General features: G+C 40.6%; 1 protein-coding gene across 1 annotated transcript in view; it reads right to left on the reverse strand.

Moving 5' to 3' along the window:
• LOC130907767 (cadherin-4-like) overlaps positions 1-16,999 on the reverse strand; it is a 429,614-nt gene that overhangs the window by 28,413 nt on the left and 384,202 nt on the right. The window contains exon 12 of the mRNA XM_057823203.1: positions 15,610-15,752. Within this exon, the coding sequence (XP_057679186.1) occupies positions 15,610-15,752 (143 nt within the window). The remainder of the gene's footprint in view (positions 1-15,609; positions 15,753-16,999) is intronic.

Genomic DNA, 16,999 nt, shown 5'->3' on the forward strand with positions numbered 1-16,999 from the left:
ATGGTTACAGTATAATTTACTGAAAGCTCAACAAATACACTAGATGGCAATATTTAGTCAAAATATAAAAAGTCACAAGTCTTTCTATCCGTGGATCCCTCTCACAGAAAGAATGTTAATAATGTCAATGCCATCTTGAGGATTTATTGTCATAATAAACAAATACAGTACTTATGTACTGTATGTTGAATGTATATATTCATCCGAGTTTTATTCTTTTTTTTTCTTAATGCCTTGCCAAAATTTATATGATCGGGAAAAATGATCAGGAATGATTGGAATTTAATCGGGAGCAAAAAAAAAAGCAATCGGATCGGCAGATACTCAAACTAAAACGATCGGATCGGGGGCAAAAAAACATGATTTGGAACAACCCTAATTGTATTCTTAACATTGCTTGTGCACTAACCCTGCTCATCACGTTCCTATTTGGCCAATCTTTCTTCTTTTTGTACCTCTGCCTACAAGGTGTATCTCCTTGTAAGAATAGTCATTGAACTCTCAATGCTACTTTACGTACGTGGCATCAATATTTATTGATCGTGGCTGACAACTGAGTTTTTCCATTTCCAACACGCATTGCTGCAGCCTTCATTTGGGTCCTGTCCACTACTTGTTTTCTCGGACGTCACATTTATGAAGGCACCAGCCCAGAAATAACATCTGCTGCTACTATTTCCTCGAATAACACTATTCTTTTTCTGAAGCTATTCCTTCTGTTCAGTTTTCCCTTTTTGTCCCCTTAAGCGCTCTTCTGTCCAGCAGCATTCTCTTAATAACCAACTCAATACCAACTAACTTCCACTGTTATGCTCTGTTATATTATCACTACATCACTACTTGCTGCTAATCACTTATTCTCAAAATGTGTACTGTGTTTTTACATTAGGCGTACTGTACTTTTGCGTTTGTTTTATGTGGTGCACATTATGGAGAAGCTTTAAATGTCATTGTACTCTATACAGTCAGTCGCAGTTATTCCCACACACATGCAGTGATCCAATGCCGGATTTAGGTTGAAAAAGTACGAAAGCTGTACCGCATAGAAACGGGAAGGATTGTCTCAGGAGTGATTTGTTGTAGGATTCAAGGAAATTATATTTTTCGTTCCATGCATGCATTTTGAAATGTTGTGAAAAAAATCAATGGGAGGAATTAAACGCTGCTGCATTGGCGTCATAATTCGCAATATTTACGTAAAATAAATGCTAACTGGCCGGTTCTTTGCTCTGTTAACAAAAAATCGAGACTGTTTCACGTTCATATCTGTAAAGAATTCAGGGATTTCAGCATTTATTCACAAGGATTTTCTACGTAAAAAGCTCTTTGGGGTGATAAGGTGGCGCTACAGTGGCTTAAAGGCTAGCAGCACAGTCGACATATTTACGGCAAAAATAATGCTAACTCCCCGATTCTTTGCTCTTTTAACAAAAAATCGAGACTGTTTCACGTTCATATCTGTAAAGAATTCAGGGATTTCAGCATTTATTCACAAGGATTTTCAATGTAAAAAGCTCTTTGGGGTGATAAGGTGGCGCTACAGTGGCTTAAAGGCTAGCAGCACATTCGACATATTTACATAAAATAAATACATAAAATAAATGCTAACTGCCCGGTTCTTTGCTCTTATAACAAAGAATCGAGAATGTTTTACGTACATATCTGTAAATAATTCAGGGATTTACGCATTTATTCCCAAGAATTTTCAACGTAAAAAGCTCTTTGTGGAGATAAGGCCGCGCCACAGTGGCATAAAGACTAGCAGCACATTCGACATATTTACGTAAAATAAATGCTAACTGCCCGTTTTTTGTTTTTTTTTTGCTTTAACCAAGAATCTGTTTGGGCCTCGGCCCCTCCCTCCTGAGTCCTGGTCCACCTTGGGCAGGTGTGAGTGTTTTTATTGATTGCAGGCTAGACGCCAGAAGGGTGGAGCGGCCACAGCTGCTGGCAATGCCAATCAGCCATCTTCATAAGCCAGTGGACGCCACCACCTTGTCGCCCGATCAACTAGTCCGTTTACCACGTCAGTTGCATCTTGTGTACTTGTTTATTTATCTGACTACCAGCTCACGACGTTTGTCTTCTCGCCCGAGGGCCTGACTTTGTGCACCCCAGTCGGATTCCTCGCCTGCCTCCCTTCCGAGCTTCCACGCCCTATGTCGGCTCAACTACCCCGAGCAGAGCAATCTACACCTGCCACCTTATTGCTTGTGCTCGCCAATAAACTAATACTAGCCACAACCCGTCTGCATTTGGATCCACTCTCGTCGCTCACCCTAACAGAATCAAGACTTTTTTACATCCAAATCTATAAATAATTCAGGGATTTAAGTCTATGTTCACAAGAATTTTCAACGTAAAAAGCTATTTGTCTGTGTTTCTAGTCCGTCAGCTTTGACGGAGATAGGCCCCCTATTAATCTACCCGCAACCCGTCAATAGATTATGAATTATATTCTATTCTATTCTATTCTATTCTATTCTATTCTATTCTATTCTATTCTATTCTATTGTATTCTTTATAGATACAGTGGTACCTCAACATACGAAGTTAATTGGCTCCAGGACCTTGTTTAATTGACCCCACTTATTCTATTCTATTCTATTCTATTCTATTCTATTCTATTCTATTCTATTCTATTCTAGTCTAGTCTAGTCTAGTCTAGTCTTTTCTGTTCTGTTCTGTTCTATTCCAGCTTTTATAGATGCAGTGGTACCTCGACATAAAAGTTAATTTGTTCCAGGACCTTGTTTGTAAGTCGAAAATGTATGTCAAGCAGGATAAGATAACATTGACTTTTAAATGAACAAATGTAAATGAACAAAAATAAGTCCAAAATGCAAATTAACTATATTGCCAAATTTATCAAATTTGAGACAAGCATTTCTGGACCTCATTGCAGTAAAAAAAATGGTTTAAAGCAATTTTGTGTTCAATCTCACTTTAGTTATATTTATTTTACCACGAGAACTGCATGCAACGTATAATGTATTATTTGTGATACAAACTAGAGAACATATGTACTGGGTATACAAATTAATTTTTAAAAATTGTTAAAAATGTTTTTATATCATGTTTCAGGAGGACATAAAGCTTTCAAAAAAAAAAAAATCTAAATTTTCTGTTCAGTATTTCTGGGGTCAGGCATTAGACCATGAAAGATGTTCGGGACCTCCACATCAGAGCCCTCGCTCTTTTCAAGTGGTACACGCGCAAAAAACTGACTGGATGTCCTACAAGAAACAGCCTTCTCGGCTACCCCTGTCTTCTGTTTTCAACGAATGGCAGAATTTGCCCAGAAGCCAAAATAAGCACGAATAATTAGCCACTCATGTTAAAAGTCAGTGCTGAAAACTTAGTCCTTTTCAGCATGAAAAAAAAAAAAAAAAAAAATCAAAACATAGTGTTTAGTTGGAAAATGACAAGTCAAAGACGGCTTTCATCCCAGGCAATGATCTTGATTGAAACAAAGACTTTTAAAACTGAAGGACAATAATAATATACTGTATATATATAGGCTCACTCATCATGAACCTCACTGCACGTCATTGTGCTACTGTACACATAAACCTGGATTGGCTGTGAATGCGTTAACAACATTTAGGGAAGAGAATTTGATGCAAAGTAGGAGTTTCCGCTAACTTTTACTTTCAAAAACACAATAAAAAAATAATTCATCAAATTCCACCATCTTCCCTAATTTACAAAATACTTTCTGCTTAACAAGTCGCTACCTGCACATTCATCACACATTATCTGAAGTCTCACGGTACACAGACAGACATAAATCCGATGGCCAAACGCCGAAATAAACACAATCATAGGGAAACTCACACATACTCATTTTTTCCCATTCCACTGCTTTGCTAATCCCAGCCATGTACGGGGGACAAGACGAAGCAGCTTGCTACGGTTGATAGGAGAATTATGTGGGTTTTAACCAGCTAAATAAATAATTATGTTTGTGTAAGTTCCTCAAAAGGATTTGTATTCTGTCCTGTCTTTGACAGCGGCTCAGGCATGTTGAGGCATGGTAAAAATACGAGTGGTAAGTCTGGCACGTGTTTTGCAAGTCACATATTTACACATAAACAGAAGCATCAGGAAGGAAATATGTGTATAAGAGGCTGCGAGGTGATATGATTTTGGTGAAAAAAGACTGTAAATGAAGGAGAGATACTTGCACTTGGCTTTCACCATCTCCCCTTGTCACATTGTGCTACTCACAATCTCACTGCAGTTCCTAATTCTTCCGTAATCCAGCTCATTTTGTGATGGCTGGCACATCATCACCACCTACAAAGTGGACATGCACCTAACCCTGAAGTGCTGGCAGCCACATTTTGTAATCAATCACATCAAGTCATAAAATAGTCACCGTTGAAAAACAAAGTTTCAATCAAATTTCAAGAGAAGGATGTTACTAGGCCTTGGTGAAAGGTTGGCCTTGAACTGACTGCTGTGAGATAAGGACAGTATTTGTATTTTTAAAGAACCTATTGTAGCCTCGAGGAAGGTGTTAATATTGAATGAAAAGAACATCGAATAACACGAGAGGCTAAAATTGTCCATAAATTAGAGGTCTTTAAAGCCCAAACTACAGTGCCTTGCAAAAGTATTCGGCCCACTTGAACCTTGCAACCTTTCGCCACATTTCAGGCTTCAAACATAAAGATATAAAATTTTAATTTTTTGTCAAGAATCAACAACAAGTGGGACACAATCGTGAAGTGGAACAAAATTTATTGGATAATTTAAACTTTTTGAACAAATAAAAAACTGAAAAATGGGGCGTGCAATATTATTAGGCCCCCTTGCGTTAATACTTTGTAGCGCCACCTTTTGCTCTAATTACAGCTGCAAGTCGCTTGGGGTATGTTTCTATCAGTTTTGCACATCGAGAGACTGACATTCTTGCCCATTCTTCCTTGCAAAACAGCTCGAGCTCAGTGAGGTTGGATGGAGAGTGTTTGTGAACAGCAGTCTTCAGGTCTTTCCACAGATTCTCGATTGGATTCAGGTCTGGACTTTGACTTGGCCATTCTAACACCTGGATACGTTTATTTTTGAACCATTCCATTCTAGATTTGGCTTTATGTTTTGGATCATTGTCCTGTTGGAAGATAAATCTCCGTCCCAGTCTCAGGTCTTGTGCAGATACCAACAGGTTTTCTTCCAGAATGTTCCTGTATTTGGCTGCATCCATCTTCCCGTCAATTTTAACCATCTTCCCTGTCCCTGCTGAAGAAAAGCAGGCCCAAACCATGATGCTGCCACCACCATGTTTGACAGTGGGGATGGTGTGTTCAGGGTGATGAGCTGTGTTGCTTTTACGCCAAACATATCGTTTTGCATTGTGGCCAAAAAGTTCAATTTTGGTTTCATCTGACCGGAGCACCTTCTTCCACATGTTTGGTGTGTCTCCAAGGTGGCTTGTGGCAAACTTTAAACGAGACTTTTTATGGATATCTTTGAGAAATGGCTTTCTTCTTGCCACTCTTCCATAAAGGCCAGATTTGTGCAGTGTACAACTGATTGTTGTCCTATGGACAGACTCTCCCACCTCAGCTGTAGATCTCTGCAGTTCATCTAGAGTGATCATGGGCCTCTTGGCTGCATCTCTGATCAGTTTTCTCCTTGTTTGAGAAGAAAGTTTGGAAGGACGGCCGGGTCTTGGTAGATTTGCAGTGGTCTAATGCTCCTTCCATTTCAATATGATGGCTTGCACAGTGCTCCTTGAGATGTTTAAAGCTTGGGAAATCTTTTTGTATCCAAATCTGGCTTTAAACTTCTCCACAACAGTTTCTCGGACCTGCCTGGTGTGTTCCTTGGTTTTCATAATGCTCTCTGCACTTTAAACAGAACCCTGAGACTATCACAGAGCAGGTGCATTTATACGGAGACTTTATTACACACAGGTGGATTCTATTTATCATCATCGGTCATTTAGGACAACATTGGATCATTCAGAGATCCTCACTGAACTTCTGGAGTGAGTTTGCTGCACTGAAAGTAAAGGGGCCGAATAATATTGCACGCCCCACTTTTCAGTTTTTTATTTGTTAAAAAAGTTTAAATTATCCAATAAATGTTGTTCCACTTCACGATTGTGTCCCACTTGTTGTTGATTCTTGACAAAAAATTAAATTTCATATCTTTATGTTTGAAGCCTGAAATGTGGCGAAAGGTTGCAAGATTCAAGTGGGCTGAATACTTTTGCAAGGCACTGTATATGTGAATGTCAATTTGGGGCCTGAACAGGTTACACTTAATAATGTTTCTTGCTGTCAATCATTCCAAATACACATCTTGATACCGTTAGTCCCCGGGTTACTAATGAGTTCCGTTCGTATGCTGGCGATGTAACCTGAATTTCCGCGTAATTCAGAATTAATGCGTCATTGCACCGTCCTCGCCAAGACGTTGGTGCCAAGACCTAGCTAGGCAGTGAGCTAAGCTCCGAAATGACGATGTCAGATGTCCGTGTGGTTTGCTGACTTTAGATTCAGATGCTCATGGCATCAAAACATGCAGAATGTAACTAAAATAAAAATGAAATTAAATCAGTTTCATTTTCAATAACAGCAATTCAAATTAGCGTTTATAATTAGCTGCTGATACAGCAATAACAATCCACACAAACGATTAGCATGTATTAGTTATTGTCTGCACATCATCCCCCAAGTATTTGACCACAATTGAAAACGCATCACAAACAATACAAAAGGTGTTTTCTCTGTGGGTGCTTCACAAGCAACAAATGTGTGTGGCGGCTTGCGGCTGTAAACTAACTCCCCCCACCCCCCTCTCTCTCTCTGCTGCGCGACTTCTTTGTGGGTGCAAATGCAGTCTTCCGCGCGTGTGTGCGTGTGCTCTATTTCATGAGAGCAAATATGTTGTTCTTCGTCTGTTCTCTTACTCCCGTGTGGAAGTACTACTTGCTCTATGCTTCCTATGCCAAAAAGTGAGCATGGATCACACACTGAAGGCAGAATACCCTATATATAGCGATGTCTCCGCTTTATCCTTAACATTCATTGGAGCGACTATGTCACAAATGATGAGGTCCTTTAACAGGCTGAGATCACCAGCATTGAGGCCATTGCTGCTGAAGTCAAAGCGATGCTGGGCAGGACATGTCTCCAGAATGGACGATCATCGCCTGCCCAAGATAGTTTTGTATGGCGAGCTTCCCACTGGCCGCCATGATCGAGGACCAAGGCACCAAGGAAGCGTTATAAAGACTCCCTGAAGAAGTCCCTCGGTACCTGCCACATTGACCATAGACAGTGGTCTAATCTGGCTGCTGACCGCGGCTCCTGGCGCCACATCATCCACCAGGCGGCCTCCTCCTTGGAGGATTCCCGTAAAAACATCTTGAGGGATAAACGCTGCAGGAGGAAAACTCGAGAAGCCTCAGCAGTCGTACCTGACATGACCTTTGACTGTAGCCGCTGCGGCCGCACCTGCCTATCTCGCATTGGCCTTGTCAGCCACGAGCGTGCCTGCAGTCGACGTGGGAAATCCCTTTCATAAAATCTTTGTTCGCGAAGCCAAGCCGAGACAAGTGACACACTTGTGGGTCACTGTTGTAACACCGCGATTGTAAATAATGTTTAAAGACCAAATATGAAGTAAGGTTGATAATATCAATGGCTAAACAATTATAAGCATATTTTCGTTATTTTTTTTAACGCAACTCTTCCAGATTCTTTGTTTAACCCATAGCAACACCCTTGACAACGAAAATGCTTTTCTTCGACAATCTTCGGAAATTACGTCACACCGAGAACTGTGAGGGAAGTCCGCCATACACACAGTATTGTTGCATTGCTTCTCGGTAAGATGCCACGGTGGTGTTTGGCGATGTATTGTTCTCAATCTAAAGAAAAGTTGTATGAGTGGCTGAAGGATAGCAGGGCACGTAAATGGACATCTTTTGTTCACACTAAGCGAATGAATTTCACGCCATCATCGAGTCGTGTTCTCTGCTACAAAGACTTCGAAGATGTCTGCTTCCTCAACCGGTCTGCTTATGATCAAGGATTTGCCAAAAAGTAAGTGTGATTTTTGGGGTAGATGACTGATGACTTTGTCAAAGCAGAGCTGCCAACTGTTGTGGAATGAACAGTAGAAGTTAGCGACATTAGCTGAAAGCTAACTTGTGGCAATCCCTGATCATAGTTGTTGTTGCGTTCGCTAGGTTAAGCGTGTTTAAATTGTGCGTCATCTACGATCTTGTCCGAAAGGGTTAATCCACTGTCAATCGGGAAAGGTGTGTGGATGTGCATATAAGCGGGTTGGAGTCGCGGTAATTCACGGTCACGTTGCCGTAAGAGACACACAACGCTGGTGAGTTTGTGCACATTTATTTGTATTTGTATTACAGTGGGGCAAATAAGTATTTAGTCAACCACTAATTGTGCAAGTTCTCCCACTAGAAAACATTAGAGAGGTCTGTAATTGTCAACATGGGTAAACCTCAACCATGAGAGACAGAATGTGGAAAAAAATAACAGAAAATCACATTGTTTGATTTTTAAAGAATTTATTTGAAAACCATGGTGGAAAATAAGTATTTGGTCAATACCAAAAGTTCATCTCAATACTTTTTTATGTACTATTTGTTGGCAATAACGGAGGCCAGACGTTTTCTGTAACTCTTCACAAGCTTTTCACGCACTGTTGCTGGTATTTTGGCCCATTCCTCCATGCTGATCTCCTGCACTGATGTTTTGGGGCTGTCGTTGGGCAACATGGACATTCAACTCCCTCCTCACCCCGTGGCGTCAAAATGATAACAAGAACGGTGAGCAAAAATCCCAGAACCACATGGGGGGACCTAGTGAATGACCTACAGAGAGCTGGGACCACAGTAACAAAGGCTACTATCAATAACACAATGCGCCGCCAGGGACTCAAATCCTGCACTGCCAGACGTGTCCCCTGCTGAATAAAGTACACGTCCAGGCCCGTCTGCGGTTCGCTAGAGAACATTTGGATGTTCCAGAAGAGGACTGAGAGAATGTGTTATGGTCAGATCAAACCAAAATAGAACTTTTTGGTAGAAACACAGGTTCTCGTGTTTGGAGGAAAAAGAATACTGAATTGCACCATACCCATTGTGCAGCATTGGGGTGGAAACATCATGCTTTGAGGCTGTTTTTCTGCAAAGGGACCAGGACGACTGATCTGTGTAAAGGAAAGAATGAATGGGTGAAAATCTCCTTCCATCAGCAAGGGCATTGAAGATGAGACGTGGCTGCGTCTTTCAGCATGACAATAATCCCAAACACACAGCCAGGGCAACGAAGGAGTGGCCTCATAAGAAGCATTTTAAGGTCCTGGAGTGGCCTAGCCAGTCTCCAGATCTCAACCCCATAGAAAATCTGTGGAGTGAGTTGAAAGTCCGTGTTGCTCAACGACAGCCCCAAAACATCACTGCTCTAGAGGAGATCTGCATGGAGGAATGGGCCAAAACACCAGCAACAGTGTGTGAAAAGCTTGTGAAGAGTTACAGAAAATATTTGGCCTCCGTTATTGCCAACAAAGGGTACATAACAAAGTATTGAGATGAACTTTTGGTATTGACCAAATACTTATTTTCCACCATGATTTGCAAATGATTTTTTAAAAAAATCAAACAATGTGATTTTCTGTTTTTTTTCCACATTCTGTCTCTCATGGTTGAGGTTTACCCATGTTGACAATTACAGGCTTCTCTAATATTTTCAAGTGGGAGAACTTGCACAATTAGTGGTTGACTAAATACTTATTTGCCCCACTGTATGTATTTCCACCTTCATGCTTCAAGCATTGTATTGCTTTTGGACGGTTCGGCGTTTCTTTCACGGTGATCGCATGATAACCTATTAGTTTGTGTTTTACGTGAGCCGCTGACAGGTGACAATTAGCGTGTTGGTTTAGCGTAGCCATTGAGTCAATCTCACAGCGAATCAGCGAGCGGCGCAGGTCACGCAGTGAATCATGGGAAATGTAGTCTCGGGACAACACTGACGTGGTGCTTTGTAATCTGTTCGCTTGTGTGAAAAAAACTACATTTCCTGACACCATTAGACGCCACTTCTACAGGCTCTATCTATCGCTCTGCACAGCCTGCCGAGAGCCCCAAGCTGTGTTCGTACTGTTAGCTCCATGTGTTAATAAAGAAACAAAGTTGTCAGCACGTCGTGTGTTCGATACCTTTGTCAACAAACAGCTCATAACAAGACACTATGCACGATCCGTTTAAGAGACGCTGGGACTGGAGAGCTGTGAGTAGTAGGAGGCAAGGGGAGATGAGCGAGAAGCAAAACTTTGTGGTCGAATGTGGTGGCAGTCCGCTATTATTTTGTTTTCTTATTGTTGCCACAATAAAGTGGAGAAAGCCAACAACGACTCATCTCTTTCTTGCCCCCCAAAGTTTTTATATTATTATTTTATATGCACGAGAGCTGCCGGATCTGCCAAAATGAACATGAAGTCTGACTATTATTTTTTTTAAACAATGTCATCAGATAGACAAAAACATAAAATTATGTGCAAATGCCTGCATCTTCAAATCATGAAAATAATAACAGCCTATATTTTACCAATCTTGTAATCTCGATGGGTCTTGTCTCCATTCCATGTCAGGTGGTCTAGGCACATTTTTTGCATCCTGATTAGCGTCTGGCTAATACATGTTAGGTCCAACATAAAATTCCAACCTCCTCTTCTTCCTCCAACTCTTCAAAAACTTGGATCTCCTCCCTTGCGCTCGATCTATCGCTTATATCGCTGTTTGAATCATTGTTTGAAGGGCTTTGCATGGCGGCCGTATGGAGCGCTGCCATCGCTGTTCTCGGTGTGACGTATATCACTTCCGGGTTCGTCCCCTTTTAGGCTCGAACTTCGGAAACGCGATTATTTTGTCAAATATACAACATATAAATGATTTTTTCATGCTTTATTTGTTGGATGATGTTTAATTACTTTATTTGTAACCCTATTTGGCATGTTATGAAATTACTTCACATTCTGTCTTTAAGGTCTGACTTGATTCACACGAACAAAAAAATAAAAACTGGACAAGCCAAGTAGTGAGTGATAAGGGTAAAAATCCTCTAACACGGTATGGGCTTTTATGTTTCACGATGGTGATATGCCACAACATAAAGCATTTTTAATTAGTTGATGGAAAAAGTATACATGCTATGACACACCTCATTACTAGTTTGTATTTGTCATTTTATATCGTTTTGACGATGTCTATCATCATCACTAGAGAAGCCTTTCTAGAGTGATTTGAGTTATGGAGTTGATTTTAACCTGAGTGAGTCATTGTTAAATTATTTTAGCCATAACTGTTATGTCTGGTTGTTTTTAGATTTACCCAATCTGGTTTTCACTCACAAACTAGATTCTTCAGCTAATTCGCTCATTCCAAAGAATAACAATGATTTGTGTGTTAATAGTTGGCTTAAAAAAAAAAAAAAAAAAAATTAGAAAATGGAGGCATTTGGGTAAGTTTTAAGGAAAATGAGCACATGGTGTCAGAAGGATGCGTGGCGCACAAAAGGAGAAGTTAGCGTAAATCCGGGTTTCATGCAGTAGCTGATCCTTTCTTCCTTCTTATCGTCCATACACGCCTTCCTTCTCATCCAATCCATTTGGCATATATATCACTTGTTCTGCCTCAGAGTTGAACCTCAAGCTTAAATGAGAACAAACTCAATCACAGCAAACCAATATGTTTGTCCTTTTCTCAAGTGTAAGTGCAAACTAATTCTCCCTCCCCACAAACTGCTTTTTTCCTCCCTTCAAATTACTTTATCAGTGATGTGCAGCTGGCTGTTTACCTTAAGTTTAATTCACTTTGAAAAACCGCTTCATGTATGCATGTCTGAATGTTCTCCTTAGAAACATAAGGAATTACAGGTAGTTCCCGGGTTACGATGTACCCGACTTACGTGATTTCGACTTAACAATGCCTGAGTCTCATCCACTGTTTTGTCTCCAGTGTTTTTTTTTGTTTTGTTTTTTATCCGCGTAACAGTGTCACGTCCGCCATCTCCCAGTATTGATGATATGTACAGGACATTATTTGTCATTTAATTTTGTTATTTATTAGGCCTAAATAATCTAAACAGTGTATCTCCAATTGCTATGCATATCTGGCATTTTATTATACTATACTGTATGTGTGGTCCGCTTTCCTTTGTTGCACTCGGACTTGTTTGACATCAGGCCAGTGGTACTTTCTTTTAGTTTCGAGCGTTGCTTTCACTTTGGGAAGTAAGGTTGAACGCCAGTTAACATTTGAAGAAGGCAGAAAAACGGCACAGGCTTGGCGATAATCGTCTGTTAGCTAGCTATTAGGCCGCCAGCTTTTTGAGGAGTGTTCATTTTCACCGCAGGACCGGTGCCACTTATTGCTGCTGTTTTTATGTTTTTGTTGAATTGCCCAAGATTTGGACCTCATTCACCTCGGTATTATTGTGCAGCCATTGAAGTATGTTTTTGTAACCAAATATATCCGTCGATTTACTTAATAGCATTATTGTACGCTCTGTCATGATTATATTTTAATTGTGTGTTCTTAGTTTGAAGGTGACAAATTAATAAATGTCAGTTGTAAGAAGAACTATGAGCTCTCTCTCTCTCTCTCTCTCTCTCTCTCTCTCTCTCTCTCTCGCTCTCTACTTTATTTCATTATTAACTTTATTCCATTAATATGATATACAGTGGGGCAAATAAGTATTTAGTCAAAGACTAATTGTGCAAGTTCTCCCACTTGAAAATATTAGAGGCCTGTTATTGTCAACATGGTTAAACCTCAATCATGAGAGACAGAATGTGGAAAAAAAGACAGAAAATCACATTGTTTGATTTTTAAATAATTTATTTGCTAATCATGGTGGAAAATAAATATTTGGTCAATACCAAAAGTTCATCTCAATACTTTGTACCTTTTGTTACCTTTTGTACGTACCTTTTGTTAGCAATAACTGAGGCCAAATGTTTTCTGTAACTCTTCACAAGCTTTTCACACACTGTTGCTGGTATTTTGGCCCATTCCTCCATGCAAATTTCCTCTAGAGCAGTGATGTTTTGGGGCTGTCGTTGGGCAACACGGACTTTCAACTCCCTCCGCAGATTTTCTATGGGGTTGAGACCTGGAGACTGGCTAGGCCACTCCAGGACCTTTTTACGAAGCCACTCCTTTGTTGCCCTGGCTGTGTGTTTGGGATCATTGTCATGCTGAAAGATCCAGTCACGTCTCATCTTCAATGCCCTTGCTGATGGAAGGAGATTTTCACTCAAAATCTCTCGATACATGGCCCCATTCATTCTTTCCTTTACATAGATCAGTTGTCATGGTCCCTTCGCAGAAAAACAGCCCCAAAGCATGATGTTTCCACCCCCATGCTTCACAGTGGGTATGGTGCAATTCAGTATTCTTTTTCCTCCAAGTCCAAGTCCTCCTAGTCCTCTTCTGGATCATCCAAATGCTCTCTAGCGAACCGCAGACGGGCCTAGACGTGTACTTTCTTCAGCAGGGGGACACGTCTGGCAGTGCAGGATTTGAGTCCCTGGCGTAACATTGTGTTACTGATAGTAGCCTTTGTTACTGTGGTCCCAGCTCTCTGTAGGTCATTCACTAGGTCCCCCCGTGTGGTTCTGGGATTTTCGCTCCCTGTTCTTGTGATCATTTTGATGCCATGGGGTGAGGAGAGAGTTGAAAGTCCGTGTTGCCCAATGACAGCCCCATAACATCACTGCTCAAGAGGAGATCTGCATAGAGGAATGGGCCAAAATACCAGCAACAGTGTGTGAAAAGCTTGTGAAGAGTTACAGAAAACGTTTGGCCTCCGTTATTGCAAACAAAGGGTACATAACGAAGTATTGAGATGAACTTTTAGTAGAGACCAAATACTTATTTTCCACCATGATTTGCAGATAAATTCTTTAAAAATCAAACAATGTGATTTTCTGTTTTGTTTCCCACATTCTGTCTCTCATGGTTGAGGTTTAACCATGTTGACAATTACAGGCCTCTCTAATATTTTCAAGTGGGAGAACTTGCGCAATTAGTGGTTGACTAAATACTTATTTGCCCCACTGTATAATACGTTTTTGGATAGTTATTTTCAGATTTAGGGGGTATTTAGGGATAATTCTGACCTGCACGAAAATTCGGCACCAGCGTAGGAATGGAATATATATATATATATATATATATATATATATATATATATATATATAGCGGCACGGTGGCTGAGTGGTTAGCACGTCTGCCTCACAGTTCTAAGATTAAGGGTTCAATCCCGGGCTTCGGCCTTCCTGTGTGGAGTTTGCATGTTCTCCCCGTGCCTGCGTGGGTTTCCTCCGGGAACTCCGGTTTCCTCCCACATCCCAAAAACATGCATGGTAGGCTGACTGAACACTCTAAATCAGAGGTCTCAAACCGGTCCTCAAAGGGCCGCAGTGGGTACTGGATTTCATTCCAACCAAACGAGAACAATCCCTTTTCACCAATCTGGTGTCTAACAAGTGTAATCAGTTAATTGCAGTCAGGTGCTGCTTACTTTAGCAGAAACCTCATTGGTTGAACTGTCTGTTTTGGATCTGTTGGAACAAAGACCAGGACCCACTGCGGCCCTTTGTGGAATCGGTTTGAGACCCCTGCTCTAAATTGTCCGTAGGTATGAGTGTGCGTGTGAATGGTTGTATGTCTCCTTGTGCCCTGCAATTGGCTGGCAACCAGTTCAGGGTGTCCCCTGCCTACTGCCCCGAGTTAGCTGGGATAGGCTCCAGCACCTCCGCGACCCTCGTGAGGAAAAGCGGCATGGAAAATGAATGAATGAATGAATGAATATATATATATATATACGGAATATGATTTTAAAAATCCAAGACACTTAAAAATTGATACCAACTGAATTTGTTCACCTTTTCTTGTTAAAAATATCCAGATAGTGCTGATCTGGCAGTCTTTGAATTAGTAAAGAAAACAAAAAACTTACATTTTGTTCTGTGTGCATTTAAAAAATGTCAAAGATAAAGATTGTTCCTGCACTTTTTTCTATACAAGTTGTAAATATGTAAAAAATGTAACAAAGTACAAATGAAAAATATTTGGAATATTTTGTCCGAAATTATTCATGTAAATAATGAATAACAATGCACCCAGCGCAGAACCTTGAGGGATACCTTTTTCACTTGCAATACCTTGGAGGAAGAGCTCCTCTATACTAACATCCAGGCTTCTGTTGGTAAGATAATTTTGAAGTCAAGCAACTGCTTGATGAGAAAGACCTATAGCTGAGAGACCTTTCATTAAAGTAACATGATCAACAGTGTCGAATGTCAAACAGCATTTCTTCTTGTCAAGAGCTTCAGCTATATCATTTATGATCTTCTCGGGAGCATGAACAGTACTCTGATGTTGGCTTGATTGTCTAACCCTATTTTATGATTTTCTCATAACACCATTGTTTGATGAATATCAAAAATAGAAGTAAAAGAACCACTAGAAGAAAGTAACAGGAATAATGAGTCTAGATATAAAAGTATACTATTCACATCATACAAAGAGGAGAGTGCATACAAAGAGGATTTTACCATTATCTGTTGCCAGGAATGTGGCTTCATATATGTTGTTTTTGACAAAGACAGACTCCCTGTCGAGGATTGCTGTGGTCACGATCTGCCCATTGGTTCTGTTAATAGACAGCCAGTCTGCAGGGTCATTCAGTTTGGAGTACCTAAACCAGGGCACAAGTCAATGGAGAAGTTAGCGTGACCGTTTCCGTGTTTACAAGCAATTATACAATTTGTCGTGCGTGTGCATATATATAGATCTTTCGCACACACTGCTATTAAGTCATGAGTCCCTAACCTTCACGGACTTTAATTCCTTATTGACTTCTCTTCCAGAGTTTACAACCTTCAGTCGATTTCACCCCATTTTTCAATCCTATATACTACACATTGTGGTCAATTACCTTCCTTGTTAAGCACAGCTACAAATGCTTGTGTATGTGCTTGTGCAGCATCAGGAGGGTTTGCTTCATGTAGAGCTGTAATAGCATGGTTGCATCTGTGTACTGATCTCTAAACATGAAAAAGGGCTATGGGATAAGGGCAAAGGAGGATTCATAACGTTACTGTTCATCAGCCACATTTGTCTCATTACACACTTGTAATTCTCTCTGATCTCTCTTTCAACTTTCAATGCCTCACCTCGTATTGCTCTATTTCTGTATTCATACATTTTCTCTTTTCATCCACTTGGCATTCCCTTTGTGATGGAGTTAATCAACTACAGTACCTACTTTTTGGGTAACTTTCACTGCAGCGTGCCATTTGACAGCCTTTGGCTTCTTGGCCTTTAACTCATTCAATGCCATTGACAGTGATGGATTTTACCAGGGGCGCTGGAAGTCACTAACAGCAGGGGGTGCCGAGGATCTTTTCTAGTTTTTCCCATCCAAAAACAGCCGTTTGGTCCAAATTGATCATGCTCACGCGTTTTCTCCATACAAAGCATGCACAATGGCAGTACACACGCATGTTTAAAAATTTACGTACTACTACTAGGCTACTACACAGACAGCGTTCTATTTCACCTACAATGCATGTTGGAGTTTTTCTATTGGAAATAAAAAGCGCCCGTGTACTATAATGCAAATCCCTGCAGCTAGACGATACACGAACACATTTGAAAACTAGGACTCGGTTTAACGCCTCCTTTTCACAACACTAAAATAAATTGCATATGAATATCCAAAGCACTCTGCACGGCAGCAGCTCAACAGCAGCAACAAACAATAATACGGCTACAATGCAAGCATGTCTTACCGATTTGAAGACACCAAAGGACAATCATCGTAATTTTCGTCCTCGAATTGAATTTAAGAAACTCTTGTGGTTTTTGTACACAAAAAAAAATTGCAAATTCGTGTTTTTGCTATGTCAACGACTCCTCTGTCAGCGGTTTGCTTTTCTGTTC

This window comes from Corythoichthys intestinalis, chromosome 2 (genome assembly GCF_030265065.1).
Source record: "Corythoichthys intestinalis isolate RoL2023-P3 chromosome 2, ASM3026506v1, whole genome shotgun sequence".
NCBI lineage: Eukaryota > Metazoa > Chordata > Actinopteri > Syngnathiformes > Syngnathidae > Corythoichthys > Corythoichthys intestinalis.